At 36.5% G+C, this 17,826-nt stretch overlaps 2 protein-coding genes across 5 annotated transcripts in view; one reads left to right on the top strand and one right to left on the bottom strand.

The window, feature by feature from the left end:
- LOC126867871 (centrosomal protein of 290 kDa-like) overlaps positions 1–17,826 on the top strand; it is a 130,356-nt gene that overhangs the window by 18,757 nt on the left and 93,773 nt on the right. The gene's annotated exons all lie outside the window — the stretch shown is intronic.
- LOC126867882 (chorion peroxidase) lies at positions 1,296–17,805 on the bottom strand. Of its 4 annotated transcripts, none has more exons than XM_050622928.1 (14): positions 17,653–17,805; positions 17,122–17,313; positions 16,859–17,055; positions 13,391–13,643; positions 12,102–12,247; positions 8,837–9,078; positions 8,287–8,419; positions 8,072–8,199; positions 7,890–7,999; positions 7,492–7,584; positions 7,033–7,202; positions 6,218–6,326; positions 5,243–5,333; positions 1,296–2,554 (listed from the first exon to the last, which is right to left on the bottom strand). In XM_050622928.1, exons 1-14 carry the CDS (start codon positions 17,775–17,777, stop codon positions 2,408–2,410), a joined length of 2,136 nt encoding a protein of 711 aa, XP_050478885.1. In that variant the 5' UTR covers positions 17,778–17,805; the 3' UTR covers positions 1,296–2,407. The 4 variants fall into 4 exon arrangements, 3 of the variants coding, with proteins under 3 accessions (XP_050478885.1, XP_050478887.1, XP_050478886.1); XR_007690448.1 differs by having other exon boundaries at positions 2,420–2,554; positions 5,066–5,333; positions 17,653–17,804; XM_050622930.1 differs by lacking the exon at positions 1,296–2,554 and adding an exon at positions 2,965–5,184 and having other exon boundaries at positions 17,653–17,804.

The following is a 17,826-nucleotide window of genomic DNA, read 5'->3' on the forward strand; positions in this document are numbered from 1 at the left end:
TTTTTTTTTTAAATTGTAGACTGATCATGTATTCAAATTTGTGACGAACAATTGTCTTCTCCATCTTATCATTTAAGCTATTCAATACATTAAAAAGTAGATAAAAATAATGATATGAATATTTTTTAAAGAATGTTTTTTGTAGTTAGGCAATTGTTCCATTTTCTTTTTTTTTAAATTGTAGACTGATCATGTATTCAAATTTGTGATGAACTCCATCTTATCATTTAAGCTATTCAATAAATTAAAAAGTAGATAAAAATGATGATATGAATATTTTTTAAAGAATTTTTTTGTAGTTAGTCAATTGTTCCATTTTCTTTTTTTTTTAATTGTAGACTGATCATGTATTCAAATTTGTGATGAACAATTGTCTTCTCCATCTTATCATTTAAGCTATTCAATACATTAAAAAGTAGATAAAAATAATGATATGAATATTTTTTAAAGAATTTTTTTTGTAGTTAGTTAATTGTTCCATTTTCTTTTTTTTTTTTAATTGTAGACTGATCATGTATTCAAATTTGTGATGAACAATTGTCTTCTCCATCTTATTATTTAAGCTATTCAATAAATTAAAAAGTAGATAAAAATGATGATATGAATATTTTTTAAAGAATGTTTTTTATAGTTGGTCAATTGTTCCATTTTCTTTTTTTTTTTTTAAATTGTAGACTGATCATGTATTCAAATTTGTGATGAACTCCATCTTATCATTTAAGCTATTCAATAAATTAAAAAGTAGATAAAAATGATGATATGAATATTTTTTAAAGAATTTTTTTTGTAGTTAGTCAATTGTTCCATTTTCCTCTTTTTTTTAAATTGTAGCCTGAACATGTATTGAAGTAACAAAGTTGATAAATTTACGAAAAGTACGGTCGATTTAGTTTAGTTCAGATGCTGAAATATACAGAGATATATAACGACCGTGAAAAACGCCACGAACTTTCCAAATAATCTAATGCTAGACAGATGTTTCAAGTACGAATGCTCGTAGGTCATTTCACATTGTGCTTTCGATCGGACGAGTCGGTGCACAAGAAACGTAGGTGCTGCTTTTAACTACCTTGTAAATCATTCTCCCTCGACATCGGTAGTAAATTTTACGTGCTCGCCGTGTAACTCGCTGTGGTGAAATATTTACCGTGCTACTGCATAGAACAACGCGAAAACTCCAAATGCCACTAACGATTTTCCAAGTTACCCAACATTCGATTCGTCCAACGACAAATCAAATATCGTAATGATAATATAAATAAGAGATAGAAAAAGAAAGAGAAAGGAAAATTCACAAAATCGATGAAGGTTCCATAAATGGCACTCTCGTTAATGTGACTTTATTCGTTCACGATACTTAAACTGTACAAAATTCAATTACAAACTAAAAGATTACGAGTGTACAGTGGCTCAGAAATCGCCGTTCCCTTTTTTCTCTATCTTCGCTTTAAACAATCGTATAGTCTTGCGTAATTTGAAATTTATTCCATGAGCCATCGTGCACGCGTGTATATACATTGTATATAATAATACAATAACACTTGAAGCAAACACTGAGATAAATGCTAGATTCACGCTCCACATTTCGCCTTTTCTCTTATTTGTATACTAAAATTAAACGAAGACAGGGTAGAAGAGGATGGGGAAAAAGTGGTACGCCTATAACGACGATAGAAAAAAGAACGTACTGGTTCGATAAATTGTATACGCGATCGTATAAGAAGGAAGCCACATGGATATAAAATATGTATAGTATCGTATAAATTACTAAGTGTTTCAGCGCTAGTGTATTAGTTGTTAACCCTCTCTCCAAGGTGATCGTTGAATCCTATAAAAGGGTAGTTATTTATGGCTCGAAGTTTCATCGGCTTAAGTAGGTTGTTTGGCTGATATTAGCTCTGAAGGATCCAAACGCAGTATTCTTAATGCGAAGATGTTCATGGAGTTAAAATTATGTTCGCAGACTTTGATAATGTGTGTTGAATCGTGTTGCTTATGCTAGCTACGTGCTTGGTACGATACTTGCTGCGTTAGAATTATCGTCAACTCTGTCAATATTTTCATGGAACATAAATATAAATGGGCAGTGTCTTAAAGTGCTCGAATGTGCGTGACAGTACGAGGGTGAACGAAACAATTTATTTCTCTTCTCTTCGTACAACGTTGATAACACGACAATGCGTATTATTTACTCTATATAATCTAAACAAAAATACTTATAATAAAAGAAACTTCTTCTGCTATTATAAAATCATGTAAATTGATCACAAGCATTTTTCTCGACATCGAACATATATAAGTGGAAAATGAGTGACATAAATATACTCTCTGTTCGAGAAAATTAAATATAATCTCTGTGCGATTGTGATTCACCCTCGGTGCTCCATACTTAGTCGTTGGTGCGCGATTATTTTCTGAATCCCAGATACGAAGCAATGCCGTTAATGCTCTCAAAGAAGAGTCGCAAAACCTGTTGTCTGTCGTATTGGTTCCGCACCTTTTCCGGTCTCGTTGGCTCTCTTGGTACATCAAGCAAGTGCTCCTCCACCAATCGCTATAGTACAATAGGTTTACATTTGTAGGTGCTCGTGCATCGTATAATCCTTCGTAGAATATTGTGGGAAACCTGTCAAGATCCTCTCCGCGTTTACAAACTCAAAACTCGTGTTTCCATGTCGCGATTCCGTTAGAAATGTTATTTATAAAAATTACAAATAGGAACGAAGTCTTTATTATTTTTTTCACTCCTTTAGTATTTTTGTTTCTTTTATACGAGAAAATAAAAATCTTCAATTTTATCAAAATATCGAAGACAGATGGATGGTTATGATATTTCGCGTTTTTTTCTTTCTTCTTCTTTTGTATAAAGGAATAAAACCAAATCTCCAATTTTGTTAGAAATTCTATTAAAAATTGGAGACAAAAATGCTTTATGATTATGATTGCTTTATGATCTTTTTCGTATTTTTTTCTTTCTTCTTTTTTCTTTATTTCAGGGGAAAAATTGTATTTATCGTGATAGAGAGAAAGACTAGAGAATGGACACTAGTAAAAATGTGCTACCCGTGTTGGTGCTATTTCATGGAGGGAATGCGCTTTTGTTACGTGCTATTATGTACATTGTGTAGGAGTTATTACTGGACTGCGGATTTTTATGCGTTTGTGAGAAGTTGAAGGGTGGAGAAATCCGCACTTATTACGTACGAAGAATAAATTAAGGATTCGATGTAAGGATAGCTAAGTAAGAAAGGGAAATAGAAACATTGATGGTACTAAAAGTCGTTCTAGAGAGATCTGGGAGATGTGTGACGATAGTAGAGCTACAATTTTCCACTCATGATACAGACACGATTCATCGTAGATACTTGATCCGAATAATTTCATCAAAAGACTTAAAACCCCTCAATTCTCATAGCTTGAATTTTTGTTCATTTTCATCTTTAATAGTGCAAAACGATAAGACTGAACATTTCGTGGATTCCATTAAACGATTACTTCGGTTATGTAATACGTAAAAAATTTGGAATATCCGAAACGTAAGATACGTACGTAACGAGAATTGGAGGGTGAAAAAATTGTAATCACGATTTTGACAACCGTATATCAAGTAACGTGTTCTGACATTTGAAATTGTTCCAAATCAATGGAAAAATAAAATTCGTAGAAAATGGTTGCCCACCGCGAAAATAAAATTGGAGTATTCGACAGGTATTGAGAAATAAAACGCGCGATGGCCTACCACCGTGATATTCTCGTAATATGAAGACGATTTCGCGTATATTTACTTCTCTATTAGGTAACTAACGACAAACGAAGTGAAGTTGAATGAAAGGGAGTCGTCGTCCGTTTCGCAATCTTTGTTAATCCATATGAATCGTGCAATCATTTGCAACTGGTTTCGACTGTGACACAACGCGACACAGGCACAGCTAAATTCTCTCTATTGTATCAGTTTCTAACGTACTTCGAGAGTGATTATTAAAAGCAGTCGGCGTGGAAGTTGTTCCTACGTGAACGCGCCCCTGTCGCGTACCGCCATTACGCAACGAATTCATATTATTTGCAACTTCGATCACTTGAATCTCCTTCCCTCGTTCGACTCGATTGTAATACGCAAGCAATATGCGAAAATTCGATGATCGTGTCGCACTACGCTTTTTCGTAAATCTGTTATTATAAAGGCACGTTACAAAATTGTAATTGGATCGTAACGTATGTACAGATATAGCGATGAACAAAAGTATTAGCACAGACAAGCGTATCTCATAAAATTCTAGGTGAATTTCTAAAATACACAATTCTTTATTCAAATGTTTTTGTAAGGCATAACAGGCGAGAATTGGCAGCGTTTGCGACATCGATTTCGTTTCTTGAAACAGTTACGTGGAATCTTTACTTCGAATAACCGCTACAAGCAACCAAAACTTCTGTTTCAACGTTGCAAAATTCCACTTCTGCCCGTGTATACGTTCCAGAATATTTACAGAATCGACTAAATCGACGATCGAAATTTTACATTCCGGTAAAAGTAGTTCGTCTGTCCTTACATACTTCTACAGTTGTTTAACGACAACCAATTACGATAAATTTGAATTTCAGCCCCGATGGTCGCATCTCACAAAAAGATTGAACAAGGAATCAGCGATAAATTTTACAGATTCGCACAAGATTTTACAAGAAACTCCGGTCTATAGCGATATTTTCCTCCATCACTGTATATAGATAGAAAGTCATCGACTTCTAAATCGTTAAACGTCACGGAATTCCTTAAAATTAATTATATTATCTTTACACATCCGTTTACGTATAAAACATGTATAAAAAGAAAACAAAGAAACTACAACGGAAAAAATCATAATTTATATTGAATATAAATTATAATTCTAGCCTGGCAATAAATTAAGTGTCTTTATCGAGTATACTAATTAATTAAGGTCGCTAGAGGAGGGAGGGGGGCGGGTTCTATTCGGATGCTAGAACTGTTCGTCTACCTCTGTGATCCCTAAGCTGATTCGAAATGCAACATGCAGACTAGCATGTCGATAGTTTCGCTATTCTACAGTACCGTAATCGTGTGTCTCAGGGTGAAAGGGGTTGGCTAAGTGTCGTGCTTCTTGGCTCGTGACTTGTTCACTACATGGTGGTGGTCTTTCGTCTAGGCGGTAGGTTCTCTAAATTTTACTTCTAAAAAACAGCCTTTTTACTTTCCGTATGCTTGATAGTTGTCCGCTAGATTACTCACGTATTGCGCTTGATTCGCGGTCGGGAATTCCGCCCATTTGCTCAGGTCCATGCTTGGTAGCACGCCGCTTCGACATGGTACTCGTGGGTTTCTGCAAGGTGACATACGAGTTGCGTTATTTCAGATGATAGGTTCGATGATTTCGTTGTGAACTAAACGGACGAACGACGGACGTTAATAGGAAAAAATAATGTGCGATAATCTTGCAATAGTCTGTATACATTTTTGTGAAGAACGCTTAAAATTTCCTGCCGAGGTTGTGTTCTAAAAATGTGAAGTTCGGCTTATCATAAATTTATTGGTTTAATTATTTGGATATTATGTTCGGTTTGATGCAACTTATTGGTCTATTTTCAGATAAATTAATTTTAGTAGCAAACTGTTATACGAACTGAAGAGACAAATCGATCGACTCGATTTCATAAAACTTTGACTGAAATTTGACTGAATTCGGAAATTATTTTTGCTTCTGACTGGTTCGTATAAAATATTAAAATGTCTAATAGTAGTCGTGGAAATCAAACGTTATTAGGAACAGAATAATCGCGTCAACGATAAATATAATATATAATAGATAGAACACAGCGTATAATAAATAACAGTAACAAATGTTATAGAAACAAGTAATATCGTGAAAGAACGAAGAAGAAGAAGAAGAAGAAGAAGAAGAAGAAGAAGAATATTTCAGTGAAAGAACGTGTCCCTAAAATCATCGTTGGAGGATGCATTACGAGACAAATAGGTTGTTGATTTGATCACGCAATGAAATTAAACGTTACTTTCATTCTCTACCTTGCTCGTGCAGTTCGATCAATTCTAACGATGTAATTCACTAATAGTACAATTCGAATCGACCTACGATCTTCAAAACGACATTCAATCTCCTCCGAGCCGGTAATCGAATCTTCGCAACACATTTTACTAGCCACAAATGTCTGTAACCTCTTCGAATTCAACCCACGGCGTCTTACTTACATTTCATGATCGGGCAACACCATGGGATATAGCTGTATGGTGTCGATCAGGTCCGTATTGTCGCAGATCACTCTAGCGAGCTGCACTTTGCGAATTTCGTTTAGTTGATCTAGAAAAGAAAACATACTTCAGAATTGATAGCAGAAAACGTTCAAACAATAATTATTTCGTTTAATTTATTGGATATAATTAATAGGAAGCGTTATACTGTATACACAGAATAAGTCACAATTTTTTATTATTATTTTTTTTTTGCAGCCGAGTAATTTTAACATTCGGTTCTTTATGAAATTCTAAAATTCTATTTCTAAATTATGAAATTCCGAATTCGATTCTAAAATAGCAAGATTCTATTAGATCGAGCAAAATAAGTTCGTTTCTTGCGTTTTCTTAAGATAGCACGTGACAACGTCGAGTGTTCTTATTTTTATGCTTGTAATGCGATCAGCAGAGTCGCTTATGTTGTTGTTTATTCCATTTCTTCGCGAATACGTATTTCTCACCAAAAAATTCAATCATCTGTATCTTTACCTTCGTTAAATAATTGTTACGCGATTCTTCGAAACGTACAGGCTGGTGAAAGGCGAACGAGCTTATTACTTAATCCGCTAAAATTGCAAAATTTTGAAATTCTAAGATTGCAAACTTGCAAGGAAGCAGTTCGTAGTCTACGAATCGTAACTTGTCAGTTCTCTGATATCGTTAATTGACGAATTTCGCTATGCAAGAATACCATGGTTAGCGATCTTTCTCGTTCCATGCCGTACCCATAAATTCCAATTTATTCGAGTTTCTCGATTGAAAAGGTTTCTTACCGAGAGTGAAGGACGATGGCTGATTCGGCAACTCGTACCAAAATCGGTCACCACGACGGGAATAGCTGAATTGCGTGGCGATTATACAGGCGAAGGTTGGACCGAGCATGCTACCCGGAAGTGGCCTCTCGGACACACCACCGGACCACAGATCCACGTCAGCTGGGCGACTAAACATCGAATTAAAATACGCACCGTTATTTCCGGGGATTTTATATTCATTCCCTAGAAACGATGATTATAACGTGTTTTAGAATGTTTAACGCGAGGCAAATTAGCATCGATTTGAATTATTACGTAATGGATTATCGATGATTCAATGAATAATCTGTTTTGACATCATAAGCCGTCCGTGTTCTTTGCGATTGATTTAGGATTCGAATGTTTGGAATATGTTTCGAATTTTGGCTGAATCGTGTATAAATAGAGATTGAGGATGGGTATACGGATAATACTCACTCGAAGATCGAGCTGTAGCGTTTGATGGTCTCGTTTGGCATGGAACCGTGTAGTTCGTCGAAGGTGTCTGCCCATGGAAGTCCGCAGAATTTTCTGAGAAGTAGAATGAGAATAGGTAGCTTTTTAGTTTGAGAGATTTATTAAAATTTATAGAAATATATTTATACAATTTCCACGAATTATCTTTGTCTTTCTAAATATATTGGTTTGTCAACCAAGTGACTGCGGATTCTGGCATTGCCATCTAATGACAAAATCCGCAATCACTTAGTTGCCAACCGAATATTTTATAAGTTTGTGTAAACTAAGTATCTAAGGTGGGTTTCTGCGAACCGTATGTTTTTATAAAGTTTCTGTAAATTTGTATAAACTGAATATCTCTAGCGAAATGTGCCAACCTGAATTCCATGTAACTTGGAATACCAAATTCACGACCTCGTTGCATGTTAAACGAGACCAAATCCAGTCCAAATTTAGCTCCAACTTTTTTGAATAAGTGATTCGTCACCTAGAATTTATATGAATAAGTATTTCTCTGACTTCTTTTCACTTTGTATGTATATAAAAGAATATTTCATACTTCTTGCGTGATAGAGTCGTCCATAGCTTGAGCAACTTGGTTCATCAATCCCATGACGTACTCGTCGAAAACTCCAGCACGATACAGGTCAAACGGTCTTCTAATTAAGTCTGACAGTCTCTTCGAGGCTTTAAAGAAACAATTATCGTCAGAATTTAATTATCTGAGGATTCGAGGTTTACTCCTTGGTCTTGAAATTTTGCATTCTAACTCACCGATGAATTTATGAGCTTTGCTCCATCTTTCCACTGCCGTTGGCAATAACGAGTGGCCGAATCTGAAGGCTGCAGCAGCGAAAGCATCGATCACTGCTGGGTTCACGCTTTCGTCGTAACCGTCCCAGTATACCTATAAGAAATGAAACGTACATACGATTATGAAATTTTACGATATTTCATTTTTCGTGGATGGGAAAAACCGAAATCGCTGATCACAGGAATCAACTTTGAACGAATAGAAATCTAAAAGTATTGTTTCAATATTCTAAATTAAAAAATATTTACAAACTATGTCTGTGAATGTTTATGCATTTATGGAAAATTTAAACGCGCAAAAATGTACAGAATGCGTTTGATATGCAAAAATATAGAAAATATCCAAAATAAATTTCGAAGTATAAAATATTTAAAGTGAAGTCCAAAGTTCAAAATATTCATGGCGAAGTTCAAACGCTCTTTGGAATATATAGATTTTATCTCTTTAATGGTATTCAGAAAAATATCAGTTTGTGTAAATCGGAATTCAGGCAACCGTATCATCTCTTACATTTTTCTCAAGAAGAAGGCCAAATTTCTCCATGACATCTTTACCAAGTAGAATGGGCAGAAATTCGTTGTAGGTGATATGTTGAATCAGAGCAATGACGATTCGTCTTGCCTCTTGGTACAGCGTCTCGTCGTCCCAATGAGGGTTAATTTGAATCAAGGTCTTCGCTATTCGATTGTGTTCTCGCGCCATCAAGGTATGCATGCAGGTTAGCACAAGTTGCTCATTCACTCTTATCTCACCTGAAGGCAAAAGTTACGGTATGTTCAGCAAGAATGTTGCTCGTGACCGATGAAAAATAGATGATTTTTCCTGTAACAAAGTGGAACAACCGCATTCTACCGTTTATACATCAACTGGAAGAATTTCCTTTTCTCCCTTGATTTCTTCACTTCCCTGTTTAGGTTAATTATTGTGTTATTTGTTATTAGCTAATTTTATTATTATTAGCTTAGAAATACGAATCTTTTATATTTTCATATTATTAACATAGATTAGTTAATTCAAATATTCCTTTCAAGAAAGAAAGTTTCACGAGAACCATACAAAATTCGTGAAAATGTAAGAAAAGATTTCCAAGCAACGCGTTAGTATGTAACGTAAAATAATTTCTACTATCGTGATTTTCTAGAATAGAATCAATTTTCGTGCGATAAACGATAGAAATAAAAGGGGGAAATTTTCACCTATTAATTTGTCAAGCATGCAGAACGATAATTAAAAGTTAACAAATGCAAATCAATTCCAGCCTGGATCCATTAGAATTTGATTTTAGTCTTTGCAAATGTAAATATTATTTTTAACGGAAACGATACGACGTTCTAAAAAATGGAAATCCATAAATGAAACAAGTTTCATATTCAAGAGATCGAAAATTCAAGTGGCGAAATAACTCGTTTTCCCCAGTTATTAGCAACAGATTCACAATTTGAATTCAACATTCATCGTGACTGTTGTTGAATAGTTAGGAATCGCTAGAACTTAACGAAATGCACATGGTATTATAGATTATCGAATACACCAGGCTTTCATTTTGTTACGACAACTTTGCGAATGAAGTCGTCGACCTTGATTATGGACCACTCCCTTTCTCGGTTACACATCGCGTTACACGCCGATAATTGTTCGGTCGAGCAACCATCGCCGTTCTTTGACTCGACGAGGCAGAATGCGAGGCAGAATTTCCACGCGAATTTCGACACTGTTCCGTATTATACATAATGCGATCCCTATTATCATTTTATCCGGCAGCGACACGTGACCTACTTCTTTTCGTAAATAACCATGGTCTCGAACAAATTCGACCACGCGAGACAATCCATTTTTCTCGCTGTTGCCCCGTCACGTGGTTACGCCGCTTTCGATCGAAAGCGAATATTACGCAAAACATCGTGGTTAATGTTGAGATTAAAATCCAGAGCTATCGGAACGTGAAACTCGTATTAAAGAAACTAGAACGTAAGGTAAATTACCGGCCAAAAATTTGAAATTATTACGCGTTTCGTAGAATGTAATAATTTGGCGCGCTAGTTTAAACTTAGCTTGGAACGAAACTTGCATTGGAAAGAAATTGCAGCGACCAGCGTACTATCATCCAAAAGCTTGCGATTGTTGTGTGTTTTAGAGAACATAGGAATTTAAGTAGACGTTAGCTTAGAATTTTTTCGTCTTCTAATAATTTCTGGTGAACAGTCTGCAAGAGATTGTTGCCGATATCTGTTAGGTACACTACTCACTAACCTATTTAATGTTTCGTCTGGAATATACGCCTACACGGATTTTATTCTTTCAGATCAGAACTCAATCCTGGCCATGACGATAATACTATTCCGAAATCTTGAAACCACTTTTTCGTAGTGGCGGTTCTATGAATAGGACCATCGCTTTGCTGAAGAATGGCCTTCTCGCCTTCTATTTCTGTTACGAAAGCCGATAATTCGCTGTGTAACGTCGTTTGATCTGATGCGTTTGAGTCTAAAATCATTACAGTGTCGTATATAAAGTTTCTATGAAAAATTATGAATCGTTCATTTTGAACATTCTGTCGGAAGAAATATCAATTCTAACGTGAACCAGAAACATAGATCGATGGAACTAATACAGGTTAATGCATCGAACAGTTGCAACAGATGTTACATATTTCGTCTTGTACACGAGCACGATAATCGCGTAGGATAACCACGATTTTCTGATTGGTTGAGCACAACGTGGGAAAACTATTTCCCAGGCCGGTGAACACGCCAGGGGTGAGATAAAATCGTGCGGCGCCGGCGTATTCGACGTTTTTCACTTCTCATTGCTTACAATGCCGGCGAGTCTCGATTCTCAGATGATTAGAGATTAGATCCGGCGTTTGTACGTTTGATTCGATTGTCGTGTGATTAATCGTTCGTCCAGTCATTGGACAAAAGCAGAAGAAAGAGAAAAAGGTTTCTTGATATGATTACTTGGTTAATTTTGAAAAATATCATGCGTTGAAAATCAATCGAAGAAAAGAAAGACGCATTGATTTCCTCATTGTTTTTCGTTGAAGATCAAATGGAGAGAAAAAATTTCTTCCGATTATTAATTTTGAAGAATATTAGTATCGAAGGTCAAACGAACTGGAAGCTTTCTAAGTCTGAGACAATTATTTTTATCTGTTTCTCTCTATAGCGTTAGAATTTAAGAAGCACTATATTACGTTTCTATACGGCATTGTTGTGTGCAAGTAAATATACTTGTAGAATGCGATACATAGTACTTTATGGACTGCTCAGAATGATATGAATGACTTCAAAAGTGGATGGACGTTGAATAATCTAGATTTAACACACTGATCCTGAGACATTTTTCAAAGTTGACCTGAGGACTTGAACGAGCACTGGTCGAGCGTTATTAATGAGGTCTTGAGTCTTAAGACATCAGCATCAACCGTCCGGCAGGTTCACCTGGTTTGACGTCTTATGACATCATCCGGACGAAATGTATTAAGATACGAATGTTACAATTCAGACAGTCACTCAATTTTTCATTACTCTCAAGAATACTACAACAAACTTGTAACTTTCTAAAAGAATCTCGAAGTTATCAAAAGGAGAACAATTCTTTTTTCAAAAGGAACGTTGTGAAAGAAAAAGCAAAAACGAGTCCTTGGATAGTTTTTATAATAGAAACTGGATAAAGTTAAAACCGATACTATCCAGAAACCAACCAACTATCTTAGAATCGATAGTAAAATTCGCGACTCATTTGGTTGCGAAATATTTACATTGAAAAGACTCACCCGCTTCGAAACAGTACATCGATCGATTCGGTCGAGTGCAGCCCTCGTCGGGGATGTCCAGCTTCAGTGGCAGTAAATCCTTCAAACCATACTCCGAGAACACTGGGTTCATGCGTAACAATCCTCCATAACCAGCGCGGAGCTTCCTGGAAATGGAAACAAAAGGGACGTGTCTCGAACGTTTCTCTATTCACATATGATACGTATTAATAAATTATTAGTAATAACACGCGCATATTAGTGAGATTATCTCGCCTAAGGCTGTGATTACAGTTCATTTTTGTTCCGACCATCTGTCGTTCTGACAAATGTATCAGAACAATCAAATATTATATAATGGCTACAAAAAGTATTTACACACAATTGCAATTATTATAGTATTTACGTATTAATTAGGTTCAGGTGTATCTAGTTTCGTATCATTTGGTAGTACTTTCACATCGTTACAAAACTTTGCTGTAAAATATGATGGAAGAAGGCTTCATTGGAACATAAAAGTATGTGCAAATACTTTTCGTAGCCACCGTAGATCGTTGGGAGAACATGCATTGCGTTTTACAGATGTTTCGTCCGACAGAACACGCATCTAACCACAGCCCAAAGTGAAACATGGTCCGAATTCAACTGGATCAGAGGATGAAAGAGTCCCTCGATTCCCGATTGTGTAATCGTGGATCTCATAATGCGAGCGGACTAGAAAGTGCGAGGAACAGAATGTATACACATAGACTACACGTTAGAAAATGTAGAACAACGTAATGCTGATTTATTGTCCAAGCTGACGTAACGGACGGCACAGCTTTGAGTTTCGAACAGACGTGTTGCAAGTCGTTCGATTATCATTGAACACGTTTTGCTGTTATTAACGAATTGTTGTTTGGCTCGTTAAGGAAAAATCGACGATACAATTATGGTGGAAGAACGAGGAAGTGTGATTCTTTTAGAGAAAAACACACTTAGTAGAAGAAGTACATTTAGTAGAAACCAAATACTCGGATTTGAGAGGCCTCGGTGAAAGATGGCATGGACGAAGGAACTTTTAATTGGATAGGACTGTCGAAAAGCTTAAAAATTGCTAGAGAAATTTATGCATGACATAAAACCATTAACTTATAAAACGTTAGCTTCCAGTAAACCTAATTAACCTATAACCTATAAACCTACGAAAGCCATTTACCTTCTCAACTGAATTAGGATCGCCATTGTGTCAAAATCACGAATTTAAATCATTTCGAAAGACCACCCAACGAAACTCTCGACGATCAACATTAAGACAAAGAATCAATTACCTGGCGAATGATTCCGAGATACCATAGACGGTGTTCCCGTCAAGCACACCTGTCAGAAGATTAAAAGGCACACGGGAGCCAAGTCTGCAACCAGGTCGAACGGCTGGAAAGGCGCGAACGAAGTCCATGCATTTCACGCCGAACAGCCTGTAGAAATAATCGTCTTCCGGTATATGGATCTCGTTGCAGTACGGATTCTTCAGGTGTTGTGGCCGATGGCAACATTCCTCCGGGTCGTTTCGGTTCAGGGGATCTACAAGTGGAATACCAGCTCATCGATCATACGATATGGCCTTAGCTAGCCGTTGGTCTACTGTTATGATAGCGTAATTTATTTAATTCCACCGCGACAGTGGTTACACGAGCGTCGTGTATACTTTCCATGTCGATGTGCCCGCGATATGGATACATCGTTTCCCGTTCGTGGCTTACGTGGGAAGATTCGAAGGCGTGAACCGAGAACCGCAAAACTCGCTACCGTAACGTTGGGAATGATTTTTCTGATGAGATAAAATTGTACCGTAAGAAACAGCACGCGAGAGCGTAAAAAAGTGACATAAATCTTCATGCAAGCATTGTTCTTTTAATAAGGATTTTTTAGGAATTTCCTTTAGGTCAATTTTTCGAGAATTTGCATAAATCGTAGTTTATTACTGTGTTAAGGGCCAATTAGGCAAATTGACGTGACATTTTATTTGCAATTTTCGTTCATCAATTGACACGACACTATGTGCAAAAATATATGAAATGTCCAAATTGGTGTAGCCTAATATATTTAAGAGGTATATTTGGATAATATTTAATGCAAATCCCTAATGGATAATTTACGTAAATTGCTTGTCATGGAATAAGCTTGCCGATAAAGGAACGTTGTCGTTACTAATAGATAAAATCAATAAACGAAAATTTACGCAATCTCTTACGTTTTCATTCGGAAGAAGCCTTTTTTCATAATATCATTACCAAATAAAGTAAGCAGAAAATTGATACGTTGCATCTGGACAATAACAATTTATCTCGCCTCCTGACAACATCTCATCAAACCAACGAGGATTAATTTGAATCATTATCTTTAGAATTCGATTCTGTTCTCATACCGAGTACCATAATGTTGGAAATGATTTTTCAGGCGAGATAGAATAGTAACGTAAGAGACAGCACGCGAGGCTGTTTGTAGATTAAGCGGTTGATGATCGATTTAAATTTTTACTTCGCTTAATTCCCATTGTCTTGATGGTATTTGTTAAGTTCTTTATATATATAGCTGGATTAGATGGTTGTCTTAAGTCATAAATTAATTCTTGCCCCTTTAAGATTGCGATAAGAGTTGCCTTGTTCTGTCGCGTTTAATGGATAGGTAATCGTCGTTCATCGAAAGAGCGTGTAACCGTTTGAAGAAGATTGAAGATCGTTGGTACGATGGTTTAGATTTGTTCTATCGTTATGAGGAACATTTGTATATGGAGTATGATTATTCATATCGTCATTTACACGTATTAATTATTAATGAGCAGTGTAATGCACTATGGATGTTTATCTTCGCAATTATTTCGTACAGTGAACATAAAACGAGTGTTCTATAATATGTATAATAATCGTAATACGTTCCACTATAAATGACGCAATATGTACTTCGGTAGAAGTGATCGTCGATAAGAAATTCTTTCAATGTGCTTAAAAATTTAGTAAAGAAATTCTGAATTACTTCATAGGTAACATCAATCATATTATCGTAATCGAAGGATAACTATGCGTATACTAATCATCGCGATTTAACACAGCAACCACTAGCTTCAAGTATACTCTGTGCAGATCATTTACAATTACACGATCGTATTTTTCTTACAATAAACATAAACATTAATTTTATCAAAAGTACTTACACCTGTTTTCTAAATACAAGCATTAAAATCTAAGTTATAAAAAATCTAACCATCTGAAAGTTTTCAACAGTTCAAATCCATAATTGTTACTACAATTATAAAGTCTTGAATACCTATCAGTAATCTCTGGAAACGCACAAAACTGAAACTCTAAAATAATTAATTAACCCGCAAATCCATTCGACCCGAAAAAAATTCAGGAAATTCTCATTTTCCAACGCGATACGTGTTTCGCTATCGCGGGTCTATCGAACCACTGTCGCTGATTTCGTATCGTGGATTCAATCCAATTAATTGCCATATACCAACAAAATAGCAACCGCTTTCTTGCTGGTGCCACTAATTGCCAAGTTCCAGGAGAGCAACGTGTGGACGCATGCGATTTTGGCGTGGATCGTACGGCCCGTGGAAACTTCACCACGGTAGTCACATGATCGGCCTACCGGTTTATCTGACTGGCAATCGTTCGCTTTCTCTGGCTGTTACCCTAGTTTCGATAGACGGTAAATATTCGACGTAGAAGGGCTTGAGAGCTGTCTACGTCTGCTATAACACGTTTACTATATACGAGCCGTCCCGTGCACACGCTGATGTAACTCAACCAAACGACACCGATTACGTAATTTGCTATTGAAAATTGGGGCTCGGTTACTTTCTCCATTTTTTTTCTTTGCTCGCGAATTCTCGGTCACCGTTCCCTTCGCTAAGGATAGCGTGCCATTCTCGTCTGTCTGGCATTCCTTGTAATGTCATTTCGTCGATTAATCGCGAGATATTATTCTCGAGAGAGAAATTTGTCTTGCATCGATGCGTGTATGATTCTAGTTTATGTACAGCTGGCTTTGTTCCTCGTTTTGTACTAGAATTTAATAAAACAGTAGGTATGTTTTAGGGATCTTCTTCGTTTCGTGGAATTTCATCGAAGTTTAGTATAAATTCTATCGATAGAAGTTATGGCAAATGTTTCTACGAAATTTTGCATATCGTGTTGTAGATGTGTTTCTAAATCTACAGGAATAAAGTTTGCAAATGCAGAATTCCGGCAGGAAATTTGCTCGTCTATAATTTTATTGATTTTGTCTGGCAACCCTTCAGCGACAGAATATATTACCGCAACTGTCTATTTACAATTCAGCATATCGCGTTCTAAATGTGTTTCTAAATCTACACAAGTAATGTTTGTAAATGGAGAACTTGCTTTCAGAATTTGCTCGTCTATAATTTTATTGATTTTCCCTGGTAGCCCCCTAGTGATAGAATATATTACAGTAACTGTCTATTTCCAATTTCTCATACTGCATTCTACATCTGTTATTAAATCTCTATCGAAATTGTCGGAGTGCTAATACTAAAATTATCATTCCCTATATCATAAAACTTGTACCACAGAAATCAAAATGAGAAGTATGTAGGAAAAATATAAAACTTGCGAATTAGTCGTTTTAACCGTCATAAATATTACTCTTATATACAAAACGAATATTTTGTAGGACCTGAATCTATCTATCAGAATCTGGTCATTCCTTAATTTATTCTACGTACGTTATACCGTATAACTAGACAATTATCGGGTTTGGAATCGTACCTAGAGGGGTGCCAGTCAGCGTATAGTCGTGGTCCATAAACTGTCCCCAGGCGATGACCATGACTGTGCCAGCGTGATCGTGATAACCCTCATCAGGATGCATGGTGCGTGACACCACTCGTGATAATGGTAAATCATGACCTGTTTCCGATATTCTAGGTGCTGTTAAGCCGTCCGCAAATCGTGGACTCATCAATCTATATGACAAATGAAAATTTGTCATCAGAGGATATTGATAAACGAGTTTAATAGCTGTGGCTTACCTTTGGAAAGGGGATAAAGTGGAGCCCCACGTTGGATTCTGTAAATTCGTGCACAGACCGTCGTTTCTTCGATATTTCCCAGCTCGACACTCCACGTTGCTTAGGAAAGCTGGGCACACATCGCGGATCAAAGTCTTCGAAGTGTCGATTAGAGGTAGACTCTTCTCGATCTCCTCGAAGGTTAGTCCATATCTGTTGTAATAGAATCTAGTGATTTTCTATCGATGTAACAAATTACAGCAACCGCCTATGCCAAATTTCCCTCTTTTACATCTATCGCTTAGTTAAATGTACTATCTAATTTTTTTTCAAGAATTTATAAGGAGCTTCTTACGATTAGCTTCACACGATGCGATAGATAAATTTTTCAGATCCTCTTTTAGAATCTTGTGAATAAAAGCAGTTGGATCGTCAATATTCTAATGATTCTCTCCGAAAATCTTTTTCGCTTGAAGATACTTAGAAAACTCCTAACTGATAAATCCCTGAAATAAGTAAGAAACGAAAAAAGAGAAATAGACGAGTTCTTACGTTTGAGCAAGGTTGGAACTGATATCCAGCAGAAGTTCGCCGACCGTAGCCAGATCCTCCGGTCGCCACATTTTGCTCTTGGGTTGCGCCACATCTGCATGAACCGACGAAACGTGCGTGAGCATGATCGCGAACGGGACCGAACAAAGAACGCGTTAACCAAGGATGAATGGT

Source organism: Bombus huntii, chromosome 7 (assembly GCF_024542735.1).
Source record: "Bombus huntii isolate Logan2020A chromosome 7, iyBomHunt1.1, whole genome shotgun sequence".
In the NCBI taxonomy this organism is placed as follows: Eukaryota; Metazoa; Arthropoda; class Insecta; order Hymenoptera; family Apidae; genus Bombus; species Bombus huntii.